At 39.2% G+C, this 18,003-nt stretch overlaps 2 protein-coding genes across 9 annotated transcripts in view; one reads left to right on the forward strand and one right to left on the reverse strand.

The window, feature by feature from the left end:
- Window positions 1-18,003, reverse strand: part of LOC108128862 (uncharacterized protein CG43867) — a 104,737-nt gene that overhangs the window by 38,201 nt on the left and 48,533 nt on the right. The window contains exon 1 of one of the 8 annotated variants that reach the window (XM_070282884.1): window positions 13,189-13,195. The exons of the other annotated variants lie outside the window; for them this stretch is intronic. The gene's annotated coding sequence lies outside the window, so the exon portion shown is untranslated. Of the gene's footprint in view, window positions 1-13,188; window positions 13,196-18,003 lie in introns of those variants that run through there. 8 annotated transcript variants of the gene reach the window in all.
- LOC108128964 (uncharacterized) lies at window positions 15,282-16,162 on the forward strand. Its single transcript, XM_017246857.3, has 2 exons — window positions 15,282-15,394; window positions 15,654-16,162. Exon 2 carries the CDS (start codon window positions 15,680-15,682, stop codon window positions 16,094-16,096), a length of 417 nt encoding a protein of 138 aa, XP_017102346.1. The 5' UTR covers window positions 15,282-15,394; window positions 15,654-15,679; the 3' UTR covers window positions 16,097-16,162.

Raw genomic sequence — 18,003 nt, forward strand, 5'->3', positions numbered from 1 at the left:
GACATGGAAAAGAAAAAACACCAAGGAAGCCAACCACGCAGCTGCTGCGTTCAATCATGACGCACGGATTAGGACTCAGGTTAAAGATTAACAATGCCAAACAGGAGCGACAGGATAGACAAGGCACACCAGAAAGGACTAGGATCTATCTAAAAGATACAAAGCAAAAAAAAAAAAGAAGAAAGGACATCCCAAGGATGCTAGCTAGTTAGACATCACGTCACGCCCACTATTAGTTTGGAAGGCTTCTTCTGATGGATAGATGGAAACGAATGGAAAGATAAGCCGATTGCCGCCAGCACGAAGGACAATTGCAAGATCAAAGTATACTTTAAGGATACAATTTAAAGGCAAGCAAGGACTATTTTATAATTCGGTGGGCTTGATTTATGATGTCTAACCGGTGTTTGGGAGTGTGAAGAGTTTGATGAACGCACTCGAAAGCCATTTGTCATAAAGCCCGAGGAAATATATCCCAAAGCTATTAGCAGTTGATAGCGAGAGACTCAAGGACTCAAGGACTTCAGATAAGGATAACAAAGACAAAGACAACGACAATGACAAGGACTTGGACATGGAAGGAAGATTTACAGACAGTTGAGGAATAACAATTAGTGCATACTTTTAGGCAGCCAGGCGAGCTACGATAGCAATATCCTGCGAAGCCAGGACAAAAAGCAGAACACAACAGTCCGCGCAATAATCACAGACAAGTGCTGCATATTTATAGGCGCAATCAAGTTAATTGCACAAAAACATCAGCACACAGATAACACACACACACAATACAAAAGGACCACCTTCTTTTCGTCCTTTTTTTTTTCCTTTTTTTTCGCTCTCCATACTAATTAAGTTAATTGTGGGCAGTTAGAAGAAGGAAGGAGCCTCCATACTCCTTCAGTTCTGAAGGAAAAGTAATTGCCACTCAAAAGTTCAATGCATTCATGACTCCGACTCCGACTTCGTCTTCTATTTCCACTCCCGCCCCGTGGAGCACTTGTGAAAAGGTCCTTGGAATTTCTTGAAAATAATATTTGGCTAACTGGCAAAACTCTTGACTCTTGGCGGAATTATGCGGAAAACAACTTGAGCTCAATTCATGATTCTTCAAGGCAACTACACTGAAACTTTAATGGGCCTATGGCTTACTCGTTCTTTTAAGGTCTCTATAAGTAGGAATTATTTCCCCATAATTTTAAAGATATTACTTCAAAGCTGATAGATATCATATCTTTTCTTAAGGACTCTACAAGTTAAGAGAAGACCCCTAAGATCAGTTGACTATATATCCCATAACTACTATATGACTTTTGCAATCAAATCTGCTAACAAATCTCTTAATTCCTCGACAAATCCTGTCGGAGTCCTTCCATTTCCATTTCAATTACAATTTTTTGCCCTTTTTTTTTGCTGGAAGGAGGGGGTTTTGTTGAGGCATTACCTTGCTTTTGGTGTATCCTTGCCAGTGCATTCCCGATTCCCTGTGGTGAATTTCAATTATCCTTGTTTTTGGGAGGGGTCGGCATAGTCTGGGGCTGTAGTCCATCTATTGCTTGCATTTTCATTTTCATTTCTCTGGGCTTTCTGGGCTGGCTTTCCTTGTATTTCATTTTCAGTTTTATGCATGAGACGCCGCCTAGTTTTTCATTCCGAACCGAAAAATTCCAATTTTTTTTGTTGTTTTTCTTTCCTTCTCCATCCAGTTCATCTTCTTGTTGGCCATTTACGCTGTAAATTGTTTGCATAAAATAGACCAACTAGCTGGGGAAGAGGGCCTAGTTCCAAAAGAAAAAACCAAAGCCCTGGTCATTTGTTTTCGAGCCCGTACCCAGAATAGAAGTCCAGAGTCTCGGGTCTTAACTTTTGGCGCGGCTTATTTGTTCTTCCAGATTAAGTTTCAAATTGATGGGCATTTTCATTCTATTCGCCAGGAAGTGGCGGCGACATGAGGGTGAGTTCCATAGTTTCAACACCTCCGAAAAATCCCCATGTCTCTGCTCATCATGGGGATGAGGACTTATAGGACTTACTGATGGCCAAACTTTAATTTCATTATTTTTTTTATATTTTTTATTATTTAATCTGATAATTTAAATACTGATTTACGGATTTCCAACAATAATTGGTATCTTTTTTGTGAAAAATAAGATAAAGACCCTTGAGAGCAAAGCCCCAAAAGCTGGTAACTCTTGTCTAGTGTGACCTTGCTACGCTGCGGAATGTGAAACATTTCATTCCCAATTCATTCCATTTGTTTGATTTATCGTCTTGTTCTTATTTTTTTCTGAAAGTTACAAGCACTTGAGAAGAAAGTCCCCGAATATCAGTTTTGTTTAAAATGTTACAGTTGCCACCTGAGTTTGTTTTTTAGTTTTTTTTTTTTACCTGCCCACAAAGTGGAAAAAAAAAATAAAGTTTCACCCTCAGTTTTTTGTTTGTGAATTTTTGTGTGGCGGCGTGTGAAAGCCAAGAAAAAGTTGCCCATAAAATTTCCATATCAGCAATTTTATTTGCAACAATTTGGCAACACTTTTGTGCAGCTTTGGCAGCCGGTGACGTATCAATTTCCGCTTGATTGCATTAAAAAAAAAAAACCGTAGAAATATTCTACGGTTTCTCGAATACAACTGGCTGAACTGGAGGCTACTTTTTGTTGAGAGAAAACGCGGCAAAAGTTTTCCCTTTTTGGCGTTTTCGTTGGTGGTGGCGCAAATTAAGTTTTTGGGCTGCAAATACGATTTTGCGGCAAACGAAAATCGAAAATAAAGTTAAAAATTTTACGTTTTACTTGGGTATAAGTATCTGGGCCCTTCGCACCCAGCCACCAGCACCCATTTTCCATTTCCCATTTTCCATGTACCGTGTGGCCCTTGCCGTGTGGGTGCAAAAAAAAAAAAGTTTGGGGCTGCGGGAAAGTTTGGCGGCGAGTGCAAAAGTTTACAATTTCTGCACACAGTTCGCTCGCTTCCCTGCTTCTGCGTCCCCATCCCCATCCGCATCCACATCCGCGTCCAAGTTTAAAGGTTAATGATACCACAAAATAAGTTAAGGACCCCCCCATGGAAACACACGCAAGGAAATAATGCTCCTGATTGGATTTGTGCAGTGATGCGGCCACGTTCTCTCTACATGTTTGCTACGTGCTGCAGTTTACAGGACCGGGGACGAGTGCGACAAATTGCCGGTGTGACCAGGTTTACGTGTGATACACGGTGACTGAGTGTGACCCTGCATAGCAACGGAAAATCCGAATCACGCTGCAATTAGGGCAACAATTTACGACCAAACGGGCAACAAATTTGATTCATTTTCATAATAATAAACCAAGTAGTGGTATTGCCCCATTAGATAAATTAAGGAGAAGAGACTGAGTCCGACGCAGTCCTCCCATCCATGACATTCCCAAGTTTATCCCTTTGTTCTGGCCTGTCATGTTCTGGCATCCTTTAAACGCATTTGTGCGAGTAACAAATGGCAAGCCAACAGATGTCAGTGAGCATGTGCTTCCACACCCTAATACCTTGCCACACACACAAACACACACACAAGGAAGAAGGTGTCCTCGAAGGCTTTCGTTCTTTCCTTTCGACTCCAAAGTCCCCGGTCCTTTCAGTTTGGCCCCCCGCTCTTGTTTATTGTTAGCTTAGTGAACATTTAATTGTTGTTTACATTTGTATTTTGGTTTATTTTGCAGCACTTTGTTGTCGCTCCCTCTCAATTTCGTCCGCAAGTTCTATCCTCAATGTTTTCCGGTGCTGTTTTTTAATAAGATTCCCCCATACCTCCTCCTTCTTCTGATGGAGGGGGGAGAATGCGAAATTTACATTTTAATTTCTTTTAATTAAAAAAAACACAGCGAAAAAGTATTAAAAATAAAATACATTAAAATGCTTCCTTCCGTCGCACCTCTGTACCTTATCTTTCTTGGTATTTTCCTTTCGACTGCCTTTGTTGTCCTTTGCCATTTACTTTTTCCCTATTTCCATTGACATTAGCAGGATGAAGAGTAGGGATTGGGATGGAAAAACGGTGACAGCTGTCAATATACAATTTTAAAGGATTTTCACTTAAAGTACTTCACTGAGAAGTGAGTGGTGGTGACCCCGACAAAAATACAAAACTTAAGTTCTTTCCAAAAAAAAAAATGGTAACGAGTGGTAGAGCCTCAAGATTTTCAGCTTGAATTAAAGTTAAGGGATCCACCAGGTGGAAAGTACTTATAGTTTCCAAAGAACAAGGAGATTCAAAAGAAACAAGTGGTGACCCCGACAAAATAAAATTTAAAAGTAGAGTTCTTCACAACCTTCACTGTTCGATTTGTAAAATCAGAGTTCGAGTCACGTTGGGCCATAAAATGAATCCCTTTAAGAAATTTTGACAGTTTCGAATGTACACATTCATTAGATAAAAGCCCCTTAAGGGCATTCAATGACCCCTTCAAATGTCCTGCAAATGCATTTTCGAAACAAACAACCAACCGAAACAAACAAATTGCGGATGCACTTGAGACTTTGAAAAACAAATCGCCTCTGAAAGCTAGACATGAGGATGAGGGCAGGAAGTGCTTCATCACATGCTTCTACACAACTCCACTCAATTCGACTCGACTCTACTAGATTCTACTACTACTAGCTTCACTCTAGAATTACCCATGCCTTTCTCTGTCTAACAATTGTCGCACGTAATTTGGTTTTGGTATCTCAATTTTGGTTCTCCAAGGGATGTTTTGGGGAATGCCAAGCGTAGGACTCGGGCCAGGACATAGCTGGGAGCTCTGGTGCAGCAAGGTGCAGCGACGAATCAATTTCTGACATATGGCCTGTCAATGAGCTTTGACGTGTGGCAGGCCAAGATAAAAGGATGTGTGTGCACTCCAGACTCGGCCTGGCTCGGGTCGGCTTGGCACGGCCTGGGATATGCAACAGTGTGTGGCAGGAGCAGCAGGAGCCTGCCAGGATACTAAGCAAACATGACACCAAACGGAAGAGGATACAGAGCATTGCACTGAACCAAACTGGACATAACTACAACTTCATTAAGGGGGGCCCAAGGCATGGCATTGAGAATTTACCATTTCACTTTGTATCTTTTTGGGGGGAGAATTTCTGAATTTCTAGAGTATTTATCTTACACATTTTTCAACTGAAACATTCATACATATCTGTGGGGAAACATTTTGCGCAAATTGAAGTATTTACCTTTTTTGGTCAAGGCAATGGAAACTATCCACGTGCCACACCATACCACCATACCACCATACCACACTCACTTTAGAATTTCTCCATTTCAGCTTCATTTGCTTTATGTAAATTTTTCAGCACCACCACCACCACCACCTCCTCTGGTGTTTCTCTCAGGCTTTCAGTGTTATTTCCCAGTGCTGTTACGGACTTGCAGTTTGCTTCCAGTCTCCAGTCCTTTTGGGTAGAGCCACGTTCCTCACCTGTCAGCCAGTTGCCACCCGGGCGCAGCCATTTGTCTCACTTCCCTCCATCCCTCCGAGCACATCCCGACCCATCCGCACTGGCCTCCATTGTCCAAACAAAACGTTGCGTAAGCGTTTGCCAAAGTTAAACCATGGCATAGCCACCCCGTCAGCTGCATCCCTAACACTAACCATATATATATAGTTTTTTTTTTTTTCCGCCCGCCTCATCCGCCCACATAGCCCACCCAGAGGAAAAGCACTAAGTGACTATCGCTTACTGGCGCGGCACATGTCTGCACGTTTATTTCTGCATTCTATTTTTTTTTTTCGGTGCTTCTTGGCTGGAAATTGCATTGCTCGAACTAGTACACCTTCCACACTTCCCCAGACTCATCAGCTAACTCCAAAAAAAAAAAAAAAATAGAAGAAAACTCCTGTCTTTGGCCATCCATTTGTTTCTTGAATTGCGGTGTGGTATGTTTCATTTTCAATTTTCATGGCATTTGCTTGTGTTTTGTGGGGTTTTGTTTTGGGAAGATTTAATTTTGAGAAGTGACTTTAAAACTAATATTAATAATACATAACTGTACTTGGTAGTGTGACCATGCCAGGCAGCGGAATTGGAACAGTTTTGAGTTCAGGGCTTAATTTTATATTAATTTTGGGCTTAAAACTCTTCTTTCTTTAGAAAATAAAAAAAAAAAACACCTTAAGCTTTAAAGTGTGACCAATTAAGTCCGATAGCTTACTAAACTTGACAGTATGGCCATGGTATGTGACGGAATTGAAACAGTTAAAGGCCCATAATAACATTTTCAACACCAATGGCACAAACTTCGATTTCCGTTCGAAAAAAAAAAATGAAAATAAAAGTTGAAAACAACTTTTTTATTAAGTCATTTCATCGTTAGGCGAACTGAACCCGAAAAACAGGCCAGAGTGAGGCCAGAGGGGACCGGAAGCCGGCGTAAAAAGCGGCTGAAAATATAATCATAATAAAAGCGAAATTAAATAAAATGAAAAGTCATGAAAAACATTTGCACTTGTTCAAAAAGTAAGCACAACACCGAATCGTTTCGCCGCGTGGGCGTTTTCCAGGACCTGTCCATTAGCCCAGGTTGGAATGAGATGGTTGGATGGTTGGCGGGACAGAGGAGTCTGTCATTAAATATTTACTTGGTGCTCTCATTTCTTTTACTTAGGCAAAGGGATTCGCCGAGAGTTGCGTTTTGCCATCGCATTCCATTAGCCAACTTCCCCGACCGCACCCCCCCAAGGCTCCAACTGAAAATATATATGTATATATAGTAGAGAGAGTGTAGGATATCCGCTTCTGGGCACAAGCCCAGATAAACATAACCGTTTCGTTTTATGAGCAACAATCATTGCTTTTGATTGCCATCCTGATGGCTTCAGCATCCACCTACAGGCGGCCGCCTTCTTCTTCTTCTTCTTATCCTGGCGAAGGTGTAAAATGCCGCATTGCTTAAATTTTTTATGGCTCACGCCTGCCAGCTAGCCTGCTAGCCTGCAAGCCTCCTGGCCTCCTGGCCTGCTGGCCTGCCAGTCTTCTAAGAGAGGCTCTGGTCTGGGGTGGTTATTGTGTCGTTCTCATGATTGAAACTCATTTGGCTGGCCCCTCTTTCCGCCTGGCCAAGTGCCACATGGCTGTTAAATTGATTGCAGGACAGGTGTAAGGATACGACGCCACACTCACCTGTGCAATTGTTGCTCTCGATTTTGGATTTTAACTGTGATGGGCTCTCATTAGTTTTGGTTGCGGTTTTGGGTTTTGGGGTTTTCCCTCGAAATTGGCAACAATTTTCTGCACTTGAAGTGCAAAGGCATTTCCAGATGTGCATAAGGAAATTGACCAGAAACGAGTTTGGTCACATTAAAATAAAGAAGGAGTGTACCAATGTTGGAACTTGTTTGTTTGTTTAAGGAAGGACATGTTTAAAGTAGTCCAAGGGTCTAGTTTCTTGGTTTTAGGACTATAACTTAATCTTAGGTCCTTTTCTTTTAAAATTCATAAGGATATGCTTAAGGAAATTTAATAAAAAGAGTTTTGGTCACATTAAAATAAAGAAAAAGTATAGAAATGTTTCAACTTCTCAGCTTCTTCTGATTTTTTGGCTTTTAAGACTATGATTCAATTTGAAATCTTTATTCTAATCAGAACCTAAAGCTTTAGGGACTTCTTTTAAATCTTAAAGACCTTTAGTTTTAAATTCTACAACATTTATAATGAATATAACCATCCGACTTCACTGCCAAGACATCTCATCCCAAGAAACGCTGATTAAGGACTTTGAAAAATTGACGAGATTGATGAGAGCCAACTATCAAGTGACAAGTCTGGCAAACCCCCCCAGATGGGAGTTGTATCAACTTTAATGAAATTTCCTCCATATTAAGCTGAAACTTCCGAACGAATCGCGAAAAGTGTGTGTGTGTGGGGTAGAAAAGAAAAGCGGAAAAGCAAACGACCAAGTCCAGAAGACTTTTGAAAAGGAAAAGCGAATGAGAAGGGAAAACTCTGCTGCGTTGGCTTCCTTTTTAATTTCCGTTTTTATGCGTTTGCCTCAAGGCATTTGTGAAGGTACTGCTGGGAGTAGCAACCAACCACCCATTCGTGCAACAAACACCTGGCCAGGTGAAAATGCTGATGTTGCAAATTAGAGAACTTCCTTCCTTCAACCTCACACTACACCGCCCCCCCCCGACTGCCGCTGGATGATAAGCATAAAATTATCGACACAAAAGCAAAAAAATTTGTGTAATAAAAATTTTAATTAAGTGTATTTCTTGCATTTTTTTTTTTCTTTTTCGCCAAAAGCGATGACAGCGTTCCATCACACTTTTCAAATTACGGCGCCCAGACGCACAGACAAGCGGACAAACGGACAGACAAGGACATGGACACGGACACGGACAGGGATACAGGATACAAGTACGGATCCTGGGCTATCATTGTTGGAAATTTATGCAAATCGGTTTTGAGACCCAAACTCCAACCAAGCCGCCCACTGAATTAAAAGTGAAGTGTTTCAACTGCAGGAACAATAGGTGGACAGTGGCGTAGTCAACCCCCCTAACAAAAAAAGGGGATTTAATTTTTTTAATAAAAAATTTAAACTATTTTTTTCAATAGTACTTTATAGCTATTTTCATTAAAACCCCCCTTTTGGGCCTCTTTGTGAAGCCCCTGCCTTTTGGGGTTTGGGGGGGACAGACAGATAGTCTCTGAAAAGAGATGGCTGGCAAAGTGATAGAGACAAAGCGAAATCGACAAAGGCAGCCAAACGATTAACGCTTTTAATGAGCACTAAAAACTCGCCTACGCAATTATGAGATAGCGATAGCAGCACCCTCTAGCAGTGGGCCGAGTGGCAGAGTGGGCGCGGCAATTGGACCAAGGCGTGGCTGGGTGAGGCGCGTGATTGCCGGTGGCGGTGAATAAAAGCAACGATTTCCATACAAAAACGAAAGATAAATCCAGAAATGACAACAAAAAAAATAAACCGAAGCCGAGGCCCAGAAAAGTATGCTTTAAAAATTGGAATATACACAGAATCTTATAGACTTTGTGGTTTTTTTTTGAAAATTCTCCTTAAAACTCTGACCATTTTGTTAATTAAATTTTCGGAATAATCTCCAATATCCTGGACAACATCGGTCGAGGATTTTCAAGGCTACGTGCCAACTGGCAAACAGGATTCCAGACACAATTTAGTCCTTTTAGCTTGTGTCCTTGCCACACCCATCCGACTATTCAAAATTCAATCAAATGCATTTTTCTGCTTTCAGACAGACTATAGTTCCACTGGAAATTTCATTTGTAAGCCCGGCGCATCCCCCCTTCCACCCCCCTCTTTGTCCTTTTTAGCCTTTTGTTGTGCGGCCATAAAAAGAAACAGTTATTAGAGGGGGGGCGGGGAGCTGGGAGCTGGGAGAGGACTGGCCGGCCAAGACCTCCTGGTTGCTGGAGCATCCTTGGCTGGATTATTATTATTATTGCTATTATTATTATTACTGCCACTGTGCATCTACTTTTTGCCAGCACTGTATTACATTTATTGTTATTTTCATGCACTTCCTATTCTTTTTCGCGCCACTTGCGGCTAAAAGTGCAGGGATTTGGTATTTTTTTTAAGAATATTAATTCTTTTAATTATGTTTTAATTTTAATATTTTTTTGGGTTTTTTTTTAAGAAATTTAATTAAAGTATTTAAATGATATTTCTGATAGAGTCCTCTTTGAAAATGGGAAAAGGAGACTATATCGTCCTTGAGAAGAACATATCTTGGAGAAATTGTATCCGATTCTTGAGTGGGATACCTTAAATGAATTTAGAACAAATCTCCATCAATCTACATTCAAACCCCGTAACAACATTTTTTATTCGAATTTTTCAAAATTTTCTGATGGACCCCCTTTAAAAATGGGGAAAAATCAAGGCTTTTAAGAAAGTGCTCCTTGGAAAGTCTATATCTCGACGAATATTCATCCGATTCTAAAGCGGAATACCTTAAACGAATTCTAGATTCATTCTCCACTAAACTGCATTCAAATCTTTTAACGAAAGTTTCTCTAAAATTTTTTCCAATTTTTTCGAAGACCACCTTTAAAAATGGGGACTATGAAGGTACATAATCAGATATGGCCCTAGCCATGGCTACATCTCGATTTTTGGTGAGTGTTTTTAATTAAAAACTTTTAGATATATAATTATTTATGCTTTATATATTTTTCTGATTTTAGGTACCCCGCCCTACTCCTGTTTCCCTTAACCCTCCCCCACCCCTGTTTTTGTTTTCCTTCCGCTTTGATTATTTTGGCCTCTAGTTCCTGGTTTAGACATTGTTTTTTGGCCTTGTTTTGTTTGGTTTTGTAGCTAAATTAGCTAAATTGCTTATGGCAAAGCTCACGTACCGGTCTCAGCCACGCCCACACAGACCCCCCCCACAGAAAAAAAGGAGAAAGGGGTTTTTGGAGGGTTTTGGAATGCGAAACTTCCACCTCGGTTGCTTTTGCCTTTCTGGTAGTGGGGGATTTTCATCTGGTTTTTGTGTAATTGTTAATCACAGAAAGTTCAACTTGGTGAATATTCACTGGCTTTATTTCTACTAACCCCACCTCTGCCCCCCTTACTAACCCCAGACTGGGAAAGTTTAATGCCACACCCCTCTCACACTGTATGCCCCTGCCTTTTATGGGATTTCTTTTGTTTTTACAATTTTCCAAAAAATTGTTGTGCGATTTTTGTTTTCATGGTCCATTTGGTATTTGGCTTTCTGTGTTGAGAAAATCTCTTGTACTGTTGGTAACACTCCTCCCCCCACCCCCTTAAATTCATCCCCTCTTGAATTCTTCTCCTCCCCTCGAAGCTTTTCTGTGTACGTGCAGGTGAACGCATAATTAGGAAAATTCCTTTGTTGTTACTCTGTGTTATTCGAGAGAGGGAGGGGGAGGAGGAGGCAAAAAAAAACCGGAACAAAGCCAGAAATAGGCACTGCAAAAAAATCTCTATAGCTTAGTTTTTAAAGGGTTTTTTAGATTTTTTTTATGTTTTTAAAACTATAAAGAATCTAGATAATCGAAACCCTTTTCAAGAGCAATATTGTCATATTTTTTAGTGACGAACGTCGTTATTTAATGTTGAGATTTATTCACAATTCAAATTTATTCAAAATTCACAATTTATTCAAAATCTCAAGTTTTGATTAAAATAACTATTTAAAAAATATACTTGTCATGAAAACCTCTATTTAATGGTAAGAATTTATGTTTTAAAATTTATAAGTGACGAAAACATCTACATAATGTTAAGATTTCACTAATTGAACACTTGTTCATTACAAGAATTTCAGTTATATTTTAAAATTTAACTATTTAAATTTCAAGCCCATAGTTTTTGTTCCTTACCATCTCATCGTTCTACTTTTCTTTAGTCCTTTACCCCCAAAACCCAAAATCTTACCCCATTACCCATTAATTTCTTTCAGTGCAGCGCTTTCAGTTGAGTGAGTTGAAGTTTTTGCAGCGAAAAATCTCATTTGTTTACATTGCCATTGAATCAATGGCGAACATTTAATGCCGGGGCTCGGCTTTCGCTTTTCTCGGATTCGCCATCGCCTGCTCCATTTCATCATCAATAGAAACCCAATACCATTCGTCTCGCATTACCAAGGACTCTTGTACCTACCCGTACCCGAGTATCTCAAACAAACGCACTCACCAACACACATGTAAGGGGAAAACGATACCGAAAACTCACCTGAAACGAGAAAGAAAAACGAGAAAAAGAAAATCAATGTGTATCTTTTGTGAGAAAACGGTTAACAAGTCGTATGAGTAATTTTATGACAGACCCTAAAGAAAATGAAACTTTTTATGCAGAAATACATAGCCATATACAAACATCGAAGCTTATATAGCTACCGAATATATATATATAAAGAATTTTTATTTGCTCACGCATAAAATGCCATTTCTAATTTACGATCTTAGGAACTCGAAGTTTTTCCCTTGCTGCCTGTTTAAGATGAATTTTCCTTATTTTATCATTTTTTTTTTTTTTTTGTTTATTGTTATGGTTCTTTGTTTAGCTGTTTGGTGTTTGCTCTTCCTGATTGCAGTATCCTTCATCCTTGTGGGCTTTTGTTTTTCTTTTTCATTTTCGATTTCGACTGCACATCTCAAAATTATGCAATAAAAGAATCTCCTCCCAAAAAAGGAAAAACCAAGCCCTGTGATTTCTCCTCTAATTAAATCAACATAAAAGCAGAATACAAAAGGACCTAGGACGAAGGACGAAGGACCCGGTAGGGCTGGCTCTATAGGACTCTCTTTGGCTGTAGTTGTAGAAACGAAAATTAATGATGTGGAAATTGCGCAAACACGCATCGAAAGCTTTTCTTTCATTTGCCACTCGTTCATTTTCATGGGCTTACCCCCTAAAAATGGGGGTGTGGGGTCTGGTCTTTATTCTCTGTTTCTGGTTGCATTTCGACCAGATTTGTGTTTTTCGATGAAATTAGTTTGTTTTTTTTAGGCTTTTTATGTAGGTATTTGTGGGTTTTTTGAAAATGTTTTAATTAAAACACATAAAGGCAACAAAAAACAGTACAACAAACAAATATTACAACAAAAAAAATCAAAAAAAAAAAAAATTTTAAGAAAAATAGTAAATATTTTTTGGATTTTCCGGCCCTGCTTAAGTGCAACCTTTGAGAATCGAGGAGGAGGGCGCTATTTTTTTAAATTATTTTTTTTTATTTTCTTAATGAATTTCTACCAAAATAAAAGTAAAAAATTGTACTACTTCATTACTATTTGATTTCTTAAGGCTGTTGATATGATATATACATATGATTGTTTACAATTTCCTATTTATAATGGAAAAACAAACATTATTTTTTTTGAAAATCATAGAATAATTGATATGTTTTTAAACAGCCTGGTAATTATATTTCAGTATATAATTCTTAGTTATACAGCAGATCTAAGTTCTAACTTAATTAGCAGAAATAATAATTAAATCCTCTAATAATTCTGAAATTTCCATCTAATTTCAATCAATATCCTTGCCAGCCTGCTTTCATTAGTCCTTCCATAAAGCCACTAAATATGTCCATGCTTGCCATTTTGTTTAATCAATTTAATGAACCCCAAAAATGCCAAATTTTTCATGCCTGGGATATGCCGAAAATTTGTCAATTGATGCACACAACCCTCAACAACGACTTGCCACAAATTTCACGCAGCATATTTTTCAAAAAAAAAAAAAAAAAAAGGAGGACTCTGGCAGTGGCAAGTACGCATGCTGCATACATAAATCAATTTCAATTAACGTTAATTAAATACGCATCAAGTGGGCATGACCACAAAAGCAAAATACGGAAGCAGCCGAAAAACCAGTAAAGGGGCATAAAAATGGAGATTGAAGCTGGTCCTGGTCCTGGTGCTGGTCCTGGTCTGGGATGAGGATGGGGCTGCCTGGTTAGATGGGTGGTTGGGTGGTTGGTTTTTTTTTTTTTTTTTGAATGAGAAACGCAGATTGGCATAGAAACGGAGACAGCCCCGAAAAGTATGCTCAACAAATTGAAAATGGAGCTGGATGGTACTGTGAATGGGATGGGATGGTTTGGGTTTGGGATTTTATGCGGTGGTTGGGATGGACAACAAGCTTCCAAAAGCCACCCACTTTTTCCACTCACTATTCTACGCGTCTGTTTTGCGGTTATGCGCCTGGCTTGTCACGAGACCAAACATTGGGAAAAAGTACGCAATATAAACAAGTTGGAAGCGAATAAGGCAAAATAAGTACAAATACTAGACTAGAAAGATACCCTATAATAACCAGAATTCTTTATAAAAAAAAAAAACTTAAATAAAACAATATTTTTTAAATTTTAAAACACTTTCCTAGTTTCCTATTTTTGTTTATCTCCAAGGGGATGGGTAATACCAATCCCCCAAGACCAACAAAAAAAAAAAAATAATAAACCCCAAACTCGCAGAGAGACATAAACAAACACTCGCACTGGGAATTGCGAAAAATTTCAGTTCTGAAAACCACAATGATGCGGTGCGATGGGGGAAAAGGGGAATACGAACTTCAATCCCAGGAATTCAGAGTTTAGAAGCCAGAAACCCAAAACCCAGAAAACCCAATACCCTTATACCCATATACCATTTATGTTTATAACAAGGTTTTAGTTTCTCTCCATGGAAAATAGAGAATAACAATATTTAGCCTTCACTTATATTTATATGTATATCCCTTTTAATTATCGCCTTTGGAATTACTCAACCTACTTGCCTAAATCATTTTCAAAATTGTATAAATGCTGAATAGAATAGAACCCTCTGCCTCTTGGATTTTTCTTTTTCGCTTTTGTATTCATTTTAATTTTCCAACTTTTTGGATAATTACAAAACTCATTAGGGCCCGAAACTTTTGCCAAAATGCTAATTGAAATTGAAAGTTTAAAGAAAATTAAAGGAAAAGTATGAGTTGACTTGGTCATTGGCAGTACCATTGTAGCTTCTAAGAAATCAAAAAAAAAAAAAAAAAATTATGATAAGAAAGAAACAGGCTTAGAGTTAACCATCTGGCACTGAAAACACTAATGGGCTTATAAAAAGCTAACCAGAATTTCAGGGAATGGATTTGGAATTGAAACACCACGACATGAACAGCCTGGAGAATTGCCTGATGTTTGTGCTCTGTCGGCGAGAATGTGACGGTGATGATCGTAGTACTTTCATGGAGCGACAGACGGTGCCAGTTTTAGTTCCAAAACCAACCATTGTCCAGACGGAGCCATTTCATCGAGCCCGTACAGTTCCCCGCACGACCAGGACACCATCCCATTCGCCGGCTGGTCGCGAGGAATTTTGCATCCATGCCGATGTACACCAGCCACCCACAATTGAAACATTATCCTCTAATCGAAATTCTAGCATCCACCGCGATGAGGAGGACAATATGGAAAACTTTGTCATAAAATGCGAGTCTGGCGGTGATTTGCATTCACAAATTGGTAATACAATAGGTAGTTGAATTGCACTTAATTGCACAAAATCACCAGTAGCTTCAATATCGATAATATATGCATCTATACATATATGATTTAAAATATATATATATAGAATCGAGTGCATTTTTGACAAATTACCATAAGTGACAACATTTTGCATAATAAGCTGCAGTACCCAGGGACCCCAGAGGAGAATTCAATGCCAGTTCCAGGTAACACAACTGTACCAACATATATACTACATACATACATATATGTATGTGGAGTGAACTAATAATGTTTACAAAGGCAGTAGTGTGGGGTGTTAATGGGGTGGCAGCTATAAAAGCAAACGACTCTGGGGTGTAGAACCTCAGTTGGAGGCTCCCAGCCAGAAGTTGTGGTTAAATTCTAAATAAATATTGGAGAATATTCCAAGTGAGAAGAGTTTTGTTGCTTCAAGTGTTACTCTATTTATTTTTTTTTTGAAGGAAGGAAAAGACATTTCTTAAAGAAAGTACAAAAATAAGCTAATATTTAATAGTTTATTAATAAAATCTTTGAAGTTTAATGTCGTTAGTGTGGCTGTAGATGTTTTTCTTTGGAATAATACCAAATAAAAATATCCAAAAACACCAAAAGCCCTAAAAAAAAACACTAACGCTTTTCTAAAAAACCATTGTGACTTTTTTTTCAGCCTTTTTCCGGCCAACCTCATTGGTTATGTGTCTTCGGCTTTCTTTCGGCTGCTGTGGCTGCTCTTCTCCCAAGCCGGAATCCAAGAAAAAGAATTCCAAGCAAAAGCCATGCAAGGACACCAAGCCGACCAAGGAGCATTACTACAAAACTGAGATCCAAATGCAGGAATTCACTCGTTCCCAATACCAACTGGCCAACGACCAAATGCCGGGCAATAATGGATCGATGGCATCGCTGCCAAGCATGAGCCCCAGCCTGATCGCGCTGCCCCACAGGATTCCAACGTCCACCACCCTCAGCTCGTGGGCCTGCGAGGAGGAGCTCTGCGACATGGAGGAGTACGATCAGCGTACGGCCACCAAGTGGACTGCCTGGTGGCTGCACGGTGCCACCTCCAGCGATCAGATACTGGCCGCCGCCAACTCCTCAATATTCTCTTAGTTTCCTAAGAGAAATGAGATCATGAAATAAAACATTAAAGTTTTATATTGAATTCAAAAAACTAAAGCTTTTTCATTGAAAAAAAAAGGGAGTAGTGGCACCAAAGCAAACTATGTATGCATTTTTAAAATGAAATTACACCGCATTTAGGCAAGTGAGGGGAAAAAAAAGACTGTGTAATAAAAATTTGATTAGCTGCTTGTTTAACTTTAATTAAGTTGGCTCCACACCCAGGACATATCCACACAAGGTAAAGGATGATGGTAGGTGGTGGAGTCACTGGTAAGTTAATCAAATATTTAGCTCGAGAGTCCCTTTCGCAGGATAACCATGCCGCAGGGTTTAGTTTTGGTCTCCTAGCCTGGGCATATTAACATTTTGACTGAGCCAACTTGGCAAAGGCAAACAAACAAACAAATGCCAGAATATTCATGATGATCATTAACACAGGAGCCAAGACAAGGCATATAGTATAGTCCTTCTTCTCATACCGGATGCAGTTGGTAGTTAGTCTGGGAGCTGGTACTTTAACGCCTCCAAGCAAATTTGCACAGAAGAAGGATATGTATGGATATGGATATCCTTGTGTGGCGCTCCATTATGTCTTTGGCCAAAGTGCTTCAACCTAAAGGACATTAAGGAACTTTTTATCCCCCAACACACATGTCATTAAAATAAAAATCGAGAGCGTGTTAAATGATTTACAAAAAAAAAAATAAAATAAAGAAAAAAGGATGTTGGGTAAGAAAAACAATTTCGTTGGCTTTTTTTTCCCCCAACCAGTTTATGTCCTTTCAGCTTCATAGCTTCCAGAAGCTTCCACAAGTCTTGAGCCATTTTTGTATTTTATGCTTTTTATGAGTTTTCAATAAGTTTTCTCCCAAAGGCGCCCAGGATGAAGTTTGCTTTCGGCCATTAAAGAAGCCAAGTTTAATATCGATAAGTTGTTATATCGATAACCATATGTGGAATACAGAGTAGACTTTAATCTTTAAAAAAAAAAAAATAAAACCAGACAAGTTTGCAATTACTTTAAGCAAACATTCAATTACTATTTTTTGTTTTGGTTAGAGTGATATTTTAGTAGAGTGACTCTGAGAACTTTGTTTGGATCGTTCTGGGGCACTGGAGACTTGGGGGATTGTGAGCCTCGTTCTCATTCCAACTAATCGCCGCCCATTAGACGCCAATGACACTTTTATGCCACTTTAATAAACTTGAGAAGCCCACAAGAACACAAGTGTATGAACGCCCTCGCTGGGAGTTGAGTTTCCAACCGACAGACATATACACACTTGTTAGGGAAAAGTTTTTGCACGTTGCGATAAATGCTATGGCACTGCAATCGTTCCCCCTCGGGGCTTTGGTTTTCGGCTTTTGCCACAAGTTTGTTGAGTGAGGGGTGGGGGAGAGTATTCGTATCCAGCCCTCATACGAACAAAGATATCAATAATCATTCTCACACCATACCACCATCCACCCTCAAGAAGGGAAGAGTTCAAATAAATAAATATGTATATATGTGTATACACGTATGGGTAACTTGAAGACCAATCTCTTGTTGCGTAAATTGATACAAATCGTTCAATAATCACGCAATTGCATTTTATTTCGTTCGAGAAAAGCGGAGACACGTGTGGGTTAATGTACTATTGCAATGGCTCCCAAGTAAGGTGCCTTCAATTTGTTATTAATGGCACATGGTCACTTCGAAGCAATCATGGAATGGTCACTTGTCGCTAACTAGGGCATTGCTGATTAATAGAGCATGGTCACACCTGCTGACCACTATGTCACGGTCGCCACAAATTGGAAATAAAGTACAAAGTTTTCCACTTTTAAAATAAATAATTTTTTATAAGAGTCCTTTAGTTAAAATAGAACAAAAAATGTCTAATATATAAAAG

The sequence above is a fragment of the Drosophila bipectinata genome, chromosome XL, assembly GCF_030179905.1.
Source record: "Drosophila bipectinata strain 14024-0381.07 chromosome XL, DbipHiC1v2, whole genome shotgun sequence".
NCBI lineage: Eukaryota > Metazoa > Arthropoda > Insecta > Diptera > Drosophilidae > Drosophila > Drosophila bipectinata.

What these genes read in the sequence shown, in the direction of transcription:
- LOC108128964 (XM_017246857.3), top strand. Translation starts at nt 15,680, where the DNA reads ATGTGTCTTCGGCTTTCTTTCGGCTGCTGTGGCTGCTCTTCTCCCAAG.